At 37.1% G+C, this 11,999-nt stretch overlaps 1 protein-coding gene across 2 annotated transcripts; it reads left to right on the top strand.

The window, feature by feature from the left end:
* The first annotated feature begins 4,838 nt into the window (after window positions 1-4,838).
* LOC117965035 (protocadherin-18-like) lies at window positions 4,839-11,710 on the top strand. 2 transcript variants are annotated; one of them, XM_059004798.1, is made up of 4 exons: window positions 4,839-8,958; window positions 9,598-9,653; window positions 9,896-10,065; window positions 10,718-11,710. In XM_059004798.1, the coding sequence occupies exons 1-4, from the start codon at window positions 6,469-6,471 to the stop codon at window positions 11,377-11,379; spliced, it is 3,378 nt and encodes a 1,125-aa protein (XP_058860781.1). In that variant the 5' UTR covers window positions 4,839-6,468; the 3' UTR covers window positions 11,380-11,710. The 2 variants fall into 2 exon arrangements, with proteins under 2 accessions (XP_058860781.1, XP_058860777.1); XM_059004794.1 differs by having other exon boundaries at window positions 4,840-8,958; window positions 9,565-9,653.
* The last annotated feature ends 289 nt before the right edge of the window (window positions 11,711-11,999 follow it).

Here is an 11,999-nt window from a genome sequence, read left to right as displayed (position 1 = left end):
GAGTCCTATTTGTGGTGAGTTGTCGATCTTGGCTAAGAGCCAAGAGGGGGCGATCCAATGAGCTGTTACTAAATTGTTATAATTATATTGAAATATCAGAATATAGCACATAATGTAGAGTGTACTACAAAATGGGAGGACAGCATTGGTAATTACTCAAAATGCCTTGTGACATCTACATGTAAATGACCATCTTGCATATCAGTAAATGCACATTGCAAACAATTCAAATATATATAATGAAGGCTTATGCACCATTTTACATAGCATTGTCTTTTTCTGCTTAGCATCTGTTGGAGATCTTTGGTTATCCTCTTGAAAATAAAAGGAATATATTACAAAGAAAAAATGTATCAGTTATTAATATGGTGCACAAGAAGTAACATCTGATAGTCTAGATCTAATAATAGGAAAACAGAGTACTTTAGAGAAGAAGTTATCCAATAGCTGTCAAACATATGTTAGACCTGAAAATCAGAAATGACAGGCCCTATTAGGGTTTTTGCAATGTCACCTGTCCACATAAAACCTGATCTACACTTATGATTCAAAGACCATATACAATGTTAAAGAAAAACATTTGCGAGCTGAGCTTTGTTATTCTAAAGAGAATGAAACTTTGAAAGTAGCTCTGACTGCCTGCCAGATCAGTTAACTTTCCAGATAATATATTGTGACTGTCAGAATCTTAAAGTTGTCGCTATGCATTAGCTGTATCTGTCACATTCACTAAAGTTTGCAAAACAAACACAATGAACCTTGTCTGACTTCTTGTGAAATGGTTATTTGCTTTCTTGGAAACATTTCGTATATGTTATACTGTATCTTTGATTGAAAGTACCTGTTTTTAAATAGGTCTGGAAAGAAAGAAAATGCTTTTTAAACTTGTCAAAAAAAAACCCCAAAGATGTAAGACCCTACTGGATAAATGTATGTTACAGTTAAAGTGAGGCATTCCAGTTTTTTAGAACACTTCTACAAAAAACTACTAGAAAATGTACTGACGTAAATTTCATGTAGTATAATGGACACTTCTGTATGTACTGCCATATTTCTTACAAAGCATCCCATAGGTTGTCAAACAGGAATTTTAAATGTGATCTCAAGTTTATTTTCTTTGACCTTTTTATGTATGGACATATAGCAAACTACCCATTAATACATTTTGTTGCTTGCCATTTTTGCCATAGTGTTAGTCCTCACACTAATAATATAAGATAGGAAAAATAGCCATTTAGTACTTATCCCACTAGAAAAGGAATCCTTTTTTAAGGCGTGGTACCGTTTTATTTATTCTTTTAACTTGAACCTTATTTTGAAAGTATTTGTTGTAATAGTTACCATTATTATCATGATTGAATTACTTTAATTGTGAAAACCTATTATACGAATATGAAATTAATGAAATACAGACATACCTTATAAAGTGAAATACTGAGGCAAATTGCTGTAAAATGCTATAAAAAGCAGTATACTAGCTATATTTGAAGGTGGCCATTGCATTATGCTTCATTTACAATGGTCATTGAAGTTTTGTACAGTATTTAAAGAAGTTAACATAAATATAATAAAACAAAGTGTTTGATCCAAAAGAATTGTAAAGTCAGATATTAAAGGATTCCAAATCATCTAGATGTCCTAGACATGGTGTGCAGTATACTACAGTAGCATCTGGCAATTTACTGATAGCATCTATTATAAAACACTGCATTACAATGGCAGAATTTTCTTGGGTGCAGGTGTACATAAATACCATAATGTACTAATTTGTATTCTGTCCTGTATAAATGTTGTTGGGTTTGGCTCAATGAAAATGCCTTCTATAATGTGACCAACACAAGGTAGCAAATTGGCAAACGAGGGTTACTGAGATGTTACTGCTCTCCAAACAAATGTTTTATTATTTTATCACTGACAACTTTTGAGTCCTACACGTGCCATAAACTAATAAAAACGTTCTCCTTACCCAAGTTTAGCGAAAGTTGTTGCTTGGATGTATAACAATGAGCTTTGTTGTCGGCTCACGAGGGGCAGGGCGAGTGAATGGTTCTGCCTAGCTCAAGATCTGCAGAAGCTAATTGAATCAATGATGATAATAAGACAGACAAGGCAGCAGATGCTCGCGTGCCTTTACAACACCAATCCCATTGACGCATTCCGACAACAGAAACTGAGTGATGTGCTGGCACCCTGCAGTTGGAAAGAACCGCATCTTAGCTACGTACCACCTGCTTTGCTGATAACTTTATTGCATCAGCAAAGAAATATCTTGTCTTTCAAAGACGGGCCATGTGCATAAATGAAAATAAGACTGTAAGGCCCGGTACTGTGTACCGGTAAAATATTTGCTGCCGTTACTTATCCCCTTTTTTTTAAAAAGTACAAAATTACATCGGGGTGCTCGGCAAGATAATACTAGCAGAATAGTAATTGTTATTTTAACGGCATCAGAGTTGGTATGGCGTCAGCGAATTGAAACAAAAAAAAAAAACCCCGAAACCAAAATCCAAGCCTAACAACTTGAAAACTCAAATTAATTCATACAGTAGAACAGCTCAGTGTTGCGTAACTAAATACTGCTCTATTCTCCTACTGCAAGTCATTCAACACGTATTAATTAAATTTGCAAAGTGTCTTGCTTTCAAACAATACTTCAATGGGGGCGGGGCGGGGCGGGGGGCACTCAGCAATAATACAGGACCAGAAATTAAAGAAATTAAAGATACTTTCAGCTCTGGCCATGTGATACTGCAAATGCAACATTAGTAACTTTGGCTGTTAACAGCCAAACTGCGAAACGTGCAACTTGTGTAATACATTTGTATATATTGTTGTTTCTAATAAAATAATGTAATAAAAAGGGATGGGCGTCCTACTTTGAAGATACGTTTGAGTTACGTCGCTTGGGCTGGTGTCTAAGGGTCTTAATATCTTCGTGACGGTTTTGCTGTTTTGCATTACACGTAGCACTTGTAAACATTGATTTCAAAGAAACCATCCATCTATAAACAAACTTACATTATTTGACTGCTGTAGCGTTTCACTGAAATGTAACGGCCCAAACGTGCAATAGCCGATGGCTACAAAAAACAAACAAACAAACAAAAAAAAAAACAATTAAACTTATAAATACTGTCGTTGTATTTATTTCTAACAACAACAATAATAATTATTATAATAATGAACAACATATTTAGAAACTGCACCTGCTCATTGATAGAATATACGGCAGCCTATAACAAGCTATATAATCCTTTTCATTTTCAACTTGTGTGAACACAGATAATCGATTAGGATAAAGTTCATTTGGAAAGAACCGTGTCTAAATGTATTACGACTGCATCTGCCTTTAGAAGTTTTAAATTCGCAAGTTTTCAGAAACCAGGGACAAAGATGTCCCAAACCTTGCCTAACTTGTTTAAATACATTAGCTTCATTGCGGGGGAATGTGATTAGTGCCCAGTTCCTGAAGTAATTGCATTACTGCTTAAGCGCGCTCAGTGCTTTAGAGGCAAGATGTGAAAGAATCTTTCCATCAGTCCGCATCTAACTTTGTTAAGTTTGATCAGAGATGACTGTTGATTTCCAAGTATGCCAACTCACTGTAGTTTGCTGGTATGAAAAGTGGCGTCAAACTGTAGCAGAAGGCTCTGGTATTGCAGCTATGCCCCTATTTGAAGAAAGTGACGTGCAATGATAAAGAAAGCTTTACAAGCATACAAAGTAATTTCAATGAATACAAAACCAAAAAAACATAAAAGCATATAGTACCAATATAGGCAATTTACGTTTTATGAAAGACGCTAAAACGGGAATTACTACGTCTAGAGAAGTATTGATATTCTTTCGTATTTATTAAGAGAACATTATTTTATTACATGTATTTGGAGCAAAACATAGAATCATACAGAGTTGGATTCTCTGTAATTGGATGTTATGACTCCAAGGGAAGGGTTTGTGCATTGAAAGGCAATGATATGGTTTGCTTTAGAATAAATAAAGCTTTGAAGGTTCCTCATGGGGGGTGGGGGTTGCTTTTAGGGGCAGCCGGTAGCTCTGGTGAAGTAGAGAAAGTTAGAAGCGCTCACGTGCCTTGAGCGAACACGAAATAAAGCATCTATCTTAAGCCCACGTAGCTGCACGTGTACTTTCAATTTTCTTTGTCCAACCCAAGTCTGCCGTGTCAAAGGTGGCAATGGGGTCGAGTAAGCATTCACAGTTGTTCCCCAGTTTTATTTTTTTCACAACAGCTCTTAGAAAGATATTGATTTTTAGAAATCCCCAACCCTTAAGCGCAAAACATTTAGTTTACATTATTTTCTCAGTTAGAATGGGAAATAGCCAATACAGATTCAGTTAATAACCTCTACACCAAATATATGTCCTATTTCTCACGGATAATGGGTTGAAAGTGTTTTATTCAGTAATAGAAACCGTCAGTCTCCATGATGGTTTAAAACTACTTTATTTATGTATAAAGGAATGACAGACATAATCGCACTGCCAGGGCATGCAGACGGAGGGTTGCTGTTTCTGACCATCTTATTTCCTATCATTGAAAATAAATCCTGTTAATGTCAGGTTATGACATTAAACGTGGGTTAAAATAAACCATTTATTTCAATTATGAGCTGAATAGAAGTTGCTGTTGAAGTTTACAAAAAGTGTTGTGGGAAGATTTATCAAGACTTTGAAACAGAGCGTGAACTAATGGATTTAGATTATCTCTGAATCACTCTCTCAATGGGCACTAATTCCCTCTTGGTGTTTTCAGGGGGCTGCGCAAAGCTGAATTGATGTAATTATTGGGTTGGATTGTTGGAGACTCGCGCCAGATGGCCACGGGTTTCTAAAGCCTCCGTTGTTCGTGTTTGTTTTTTAAACTTGCATATATGATGTTGATTCAGGGATCAGAAATCTGAAAGGACCCAACGCTGTAAAACAGTATTATTCATGGGGACAGAATGTTCATCGGCGTGACCCAGTACTAAATACATTCATTAGACGGGATTCTTTTCACTGCGATTAGACACATGGCTGGATTCAGATTGAAGAGACAATGGCATATAAAACGCATACTAATGTCTGAAGAAAAAGAAGAGTTCACGCAGAGATTTTTCGTTTTTTTACAGTGGAATTCTTATTGAATTCTCAGTGGTTCCTCTTGCATAAGCGAGATAAAGTGAGAAAGTGAAAGCTGGAAATGAAACGGGTGATTGGATATAGCAGAAATCTATTTTAAGTTAGCAACCTCCACAAACTTAAGGACTATATTGTCCCTTTCATAAAGACATTCTTTAAAAACGACATTTTTTATTAGCTATTAATGTTATGTAAAAATATGTAAATTGTCAACTAGAAAACATATAAGTAATGTTCTCAGTGCTTGTAGGATAGCCTAATTTGCACAGAAAGAAATGCTGCTAATTTTAGAAAAAGAACAAATACAAACTTATGAAAAGTTAACAAATTAATTTCATGCACTACTGCCAAACATGCAAACCTGGGTTATGTCCAGGAATAAAATAACGATCATAATGACTATAGAGATAAAATACACTGCATTGAACCTACAGACGTTACACATATATTGTTAAAGTTGGAACATTTATAAAATGCAACAGTCTTTGAAAACATTTTCGTCTTCTATAAATAGCAGAGTTTCTGTAATAACTGTTACATATTATAACTAAATTGAGTCACAATTCAGTTAAATTGCATTAGCTACTTTAAACGCGTTTCTTCGTATATGTTTTACAGTATCAGTTAAGAGTAAACTTCTGTTTTCAGAAGACGTCATTTAAAAAAAAACGGCAACGGGTCTAAAATAAAAGTTGGTCTTGAGTAATTTGTCTCAGCTTTTGTTAAGGCACACTCTGAGAAATTGAATGCAGAAAGGCGGGGTTTTCTCCTCTGCTCCTTTGTAAATCAATAGCTGCACGGTTTTGAATGGTCACTCTGAGGCTAGAGGGGCAGCACTCGAGCTGGGAAGCGTTTTGTCTGCATTGAAGAAAAGCAGCAGATTTTTTAGGCAGGGGCGGGAGATCTGGGACAGTCAGTCTGCAGACAGGCATCACAGAAGACAAGAGTTCTCACAGCGCCAACAGAAACCGTAATCCTGCTACAGACAGATGCTTTGTAAATTAGACTTTGCAACACACCGGGCTGCGTGATCAATAGTTCTAACTCGAGTTAAGATGCTTTTCAATTGATACGAGTCTTCAACTGGATAAGTTTTCTGTTGTTGTTTTTTTTTTTTTTTTTTTTTTTTTACCTATCTTGTTTAATTACTTTAAAGAGAAAATAGTGAAAACGTGACTTTTGCAGTGCTGGGAGTTCTGTGAAGCTGATTCAACAAACAGGGAACTTCACAAACTTGAAGGATTTAATATGTGCTAGACTTAAGCAACTTGTTTAGGCATTTTCCAGGAAATATTTATAACAAGCCTGTTGGAAGCAGAATCAAGAATGTGCAGCAACAAAGGAAACTTATATTTGTGTTTATTTTTTCTGAATGCACTACTGGTGGTTATGCTGTTAACCCAGGATGCTGCAGGTAAGACTTTAAAATATAAATTATATGAGGAACAGAGAGTGGGGACTGTGATTGCTCGATTAAGGGAAGATGTGGTTGAAGTGTTATCTAAACTACCTAGCCCCCTTTCGGTCCGTTTCCGAGCAATGCAGAGAGGGAGCACCCCTTTGCTCTTGGTTCGGGAGGAAGACGGGGAGATCAGCATTGGGGAGAAAATTGACCGTGAACTGCTCTGCCAGAAAAACCTCAATTGTACAATCGAATTTGACGTGATTACACTACCAACGGAGCACTTGCAGCTGTTCCACGTTGAAGTGGAAGTTCTGGACATTAATGACAATTCCCCCCAGTTCTCCAGGTCAGTTATTCCTATTGAGATCTCAGAAAGTGCCGCTGTAGGAACACGGATCCACTTGGACAGCGCTACTGACCCAGATGTTGCTGAAAATTCCCTTCACACTTACTCCTTGTCTCAAAATGAGCATTTTGATATTGAAGTGCGAACTAGGACTGATGGGGCTAAGTATGCAGAACTTATTGTGGTTAGAGAACTGGACAGAGAGATCCAGTCAAGCTATGAGCTCCAGCTATTGGCCTCTGACACTGGTGTACCTCCCAGATCTGGCTCAACTCTTCTTAAAATTAGTATTTCTGATTCAAATGATAACAGTCCTGTTTTCGAAGAACAATCATATGTTATCCATTTACAAGAAAACTCACCTGTGGGGTCTTTGCTGCTAGACCTCAATGCCACAGATCCAGATGAGGGCGCTAATGGGAAAGTAGCATATTCTTTCAGTAGCCATGTGTCTCCTAAAATCCTGGAGACATTTAAGATGAACCCAGAAAATGGCCACCTTATTCTTCTTAAGCCACTCAACTTTGAAGTCACCAAGTCCTATGAGATTGATGTCCAGGCTCAAGACTTGGGACCTAATTCTATCCCAGCTCACTGCAAGATTATCATAAAAGTTGTAGATGTCAATGATAACAAACCTGAAATCAGCATCAACTTAATGACTCAGGGGAAGGAGGAAGTGGCCTATATTTCTGAAGGGGCAGCAAAAGACACTTTTGTGGCTTTGGTAAGGGTTCAAGACAGGGACTTTGGTTTGAATGGAGAAGTTGTCTGTAAGCTACATGGGCATGGTCACTTTAAACTTCAAAAGACCTATGAAAACAATTACATGATCCTGACCAATGCTACATTAGACAGAGAAAAGAGATCTGAATACAGTCTCACTGTTATTGCAGAAGACAAAGGGATCCCCAGTCTCTCTACAATTAAACACTTCACAGTTCAGGTGCTGGATGAAAACGACAATCCACCACGTTTTCAGAAAAACAGGTATGAGATCTTCATGTCTGAAAACAATTACCCCGGAGCCTATATCACTTCAGTGATGGCCAGTGACCCCGATCTTGGAGAAAATGGACATGTTACCTACACAATTTTGGAAAGCTTTATTTTAGGGAGCTCCATTACCACCTATGTAACCATTGACCCTTCCAATGGGGCCATTTACGCTCTCAGAACATTTGATCATGAAGACATCAACAGAATTGCTTTTGTTGTTCAAGCAAGGGATGGTGGTAGCTACCAGCTTAGTAGCAACACCACAGTGGTCCTCACAGTTATAGATGAAAATGATAATGCACCAGTTATTGTCGTGCCAGCACTGCACAACCATACTTCTGAAATCTCCATCCCTAAATATGCTGAGCTTGGATACCTAGTCACAGCCATTAGGGCCACTGACAGGGATTCTGGTATTAATTCTGAACTGAGTTGCTTTATTGTATCTGGCAATGAAGATAACATCTTCACCATGGACCCAAAGAAGTGTGAGATCTATACCAATGTTACTATGGAAGACTTTCCCCACCAAGAAATTGAAATTGTGGTAGTGGTTCAAGATAAGGGAAGCCCACAGCTTAATGCCAAAGCAACCTTTAAGTGTATTTTGTATGAAAGCCTGGATATTCTTTTCCAGCCCACACCAACAGCCAGCAGCCAGCCTGCTCTTGATGTCTCTATGATTATCATTATTTCTTTAGGAGCCATTTGTGCAGTCCTCTTAGTCATAATGGTGATTTTTGCTACCAGATGCAACCGAGAAAAGAAAGATACAAGATCATATAACTGCAGGGTGGCTGAATCCACTTATCAAAATCATCCCAAGAAACCATCAAGGCAGATACACAAAGGAGACATCACTCTAGTGCCAACTGTTAATGGCACGCTGCCCATAAGATCTCATCACAGGTCACCCTCATCGTCACCAACCATGGAGAGAGGCCAGATGAGCAGCAGGCAGAGCCATCACAGCCGCCAATCACTGAACAGCTTGGTGACCATCTCATCCAATCACATACCGGAGAATTTCTCACTGGAACTTGCACACACCACTCAACCAGTTGAGGTAAGAAACAAAAAACAATGCAATGCATTTTTTGTGTGAAACTCAACTCATATACTGTATATATATATATATATATATATATATATATATATATATATATATATATATATATATATATATATAATTAAAATGTCTATTGTATTGTTTATTTGATTTTAATTTCACATTTTATTGCCATTTATATGAATTGTTCATAATAGGCAGTAATAAAATACTGTGTTTATTTTTTGCAGTCAAGAACAATACAAGTTCTTACAAGTTCACAGACTCTGATTAGCACTAATCTTGTACTACCTAAAGTAGTGCTGATAGAGGTCTGTAGAACCAGCCAAACCTAGGCCGGGACCAAGTCAAAACTTTGACAACCCGCTAATCGCACTGTAAACTGTATTTAATAGCGTTTTCTTTTCATGAGTAGAAGAAATAAGATACTTACAAAAAAAGAAAACGCTTTTAAATACAGTTTTGTTAAGTGTGATTAGCGGGTTGTCAAAGTTTTGATTTGGTCCCAGCCTTAGCCAGTTAAGTCTTAAACATGCTGTTTAAGTTAGTATTTGTTTGTTTATGTGTTTATTTATTATTTAATGTTATTTATTTTTGATATAGCAAGTCTCACAGCTTCTGTCCATGCTTCATCAGGGCCAGTACCAGCCAAGACCAAGTTTCCGTGGGAATAAATATTCAAGAAGCTACAGGTAAGATACATTTAACTTTGCCCGAACATCTGCTTGCTTTTTTATGTGATACATTTTGGCCAGGCAGAAGATGTTACCTCCATTGCTGGGAATATGAAGTTAACATCTTTTGACTAATAATCAGAGACCTTACACCGTAAATCAACAAAAAATGTATAATGGTGTGCTTGTTTTCTTTTGAAATTAGTTTTATAGCCAACATAAGATTAACACAAACATATTTCATATCTGTGTTTTTACAGATATGCCCTTCAAGACATGGACAAGTTCAGTCTTAAGGACAGTGGTCGGGGAGACAGTGAGGCTGGGGACAGTGATTATGATCTAGGCAGAGACTCTCCAATTGACAGACTTCTTGGTGAAGGATTCGGTGAACTTTTTCTGACAGATGGCCATCACAGACTTCATCCAGGTATGTCAAACTCCTATACAACCATTACCAAGTGACATACTTAAAACATAAAGCATACAAAATAGTATTCAAACCTAAATACAGTGGATTTTTTTTTTGTTTGTTTTGATAAGATACATTTTTCTAAGGAGGTAATTTCCAAACCATACCGAAGCTGTTTATCAGTGGTTGATAATGAAAATGAAAAAAAATCTGAATAATCATTTTATTGGATTTAATGGCAGACATGTGTTGAGTTACTGAAACTAGATATGATCCAGTTTTGAAATAACATCTCTTCATGGAAGTACCATTTGTAAATTAGCCTCTTTATTATTTGTTTCTTTTTTTTAACTTGTACCAGTTGGGGCCAGATTCGCAGGAGTTGAATTTAAATTTTTGTTCAGAAAAGTAAAGCACGGTAGGTGCATATGGAAATATACTCTACAGTACATCAAACACCTTTTCCTTAAAACGTTTCTTAATGTAAAATGGAGATTCGCCAAATAGTACAGCACAGTTAAACTTTGAGTAAACATTGATTTGATAATGATTAAGCTTTTCTACAGGATTTATCTTTGAAAATGACAAGAAACACAAAAGGGTTAATACTGTCATTAGAAATCTTTATTTGAAAAGCACAAGTGCATAAACTTTCTTTTCTTTTTTTAAGCTATGAAGCTCTGCACAGATGAATGTAGGGTACTCGGGCACTCAGATCAGTGCTGGATGCCACCATTGCCCTCTCCAGCTTCGTCTGACTACAGAAGTAACATGTTTATACCTGAGGAGGACCCCCAGCAGCCTTCAGTAGAAGAGGACAGCCAGTCCATAGATTCCAATGACAGAAAGAAGAGCTTTTCCACTTTTGGCAAAGACTCTAATAGCAGCAACGAGGAGGCAAGAGACCTTTGCAGCACCCCTCTCCTTTCAGAAATGAACAGTGTCTTCCAGCGCTTACTGCCTTCGTCATTGGATTCTTACACAGAGTGCAACGAGGTGGAAAGAATGAGCTCCCTAGAGCGCAAAAAGGGACATTTGCCAGGGAAATCTTTATCTTACCCCCAAGGGGTGGCAGCTTGGGCAGCTAACACTAATTTCCAAAACCCAGGAAGCAGTACGGGGCCGATTCAAGTGAATCACGTGAGTGCACAGCCCCCCTCCAAGTGGCTGCCAGCCATGGAGGAAATCCCAGAGAACTACGAAGAGGACGATTTTGACAACGTCCTGAATCAGCTCCACGTGAGCTGGAGTGACAGTAAACATGAAATAATGGATGCCAGTGAATTGGTTACCGAAATTAACAAACTTTTACAAGATGTCCGTCAGAGCTAGACATGACAGCTGAACCTTTTAATGTTTTTCCATATTTATGGGAGTCCGGAAAACAAAAGAGAACTGCAATTACCATTCAGTTGCATTTATGATGTAAATGTGTATGCGAATGCTAATTATTGGAATATGTTGTATTTTCTTGTTCTGTACACAGTGTACACAATGTGAGTGTAATTATCTTTGTATTTTAAAAATACATTTGTACTCCTATATTCATATTATATAAATTTAATCAAAGTCTATTTTTATATTCTTATTGCATGTTGAAATGGATAAAAAGTATCCTGATTTTTTAAACGTTGTTCAATAAATAAAGTTTTTGCTTTTTAAATGCTTTTGTACATGATAACTGATTCAGGGGAATTAGCTTTGTTGAATTCAGTGAGTGTAATGCCAAGAGCATGTTGTACTGTAATCCAGAAGCATGGGCAGTTTGTCAATCATTTTAATTGGTATCGTTTGGTGTATGTACAGGGAAGTAATTTAAAAAGTTTATGTTAAATGTGAATCAGTGGAAGGTTAGAATTACCTGAAATAACCATAAAAAACTGCACATGATGAAAATGAATTGCAATGCAAAATACTGAAACAAATGTTTAATTTAATTCAATTTAATTTAA

The sequence above is a fragment of the Acipenser ruthenus genome, chromosome 2 (genome assembly GCF_902713425.1).
Source record: "Acipenser ruthenus chromosome 2, fAciRut3.2 maternal haplotype, whole genome shotgun sequence".
NCBI lineage: Eukaryota > Metazoa > Chordata > Actinopteri > Acipenseriformes > Acipenseridae > Acipenser > Acipenser ruthenus.
This window is presented reverse-complemented; position numbering and strand designations above follow the sequence as displayed.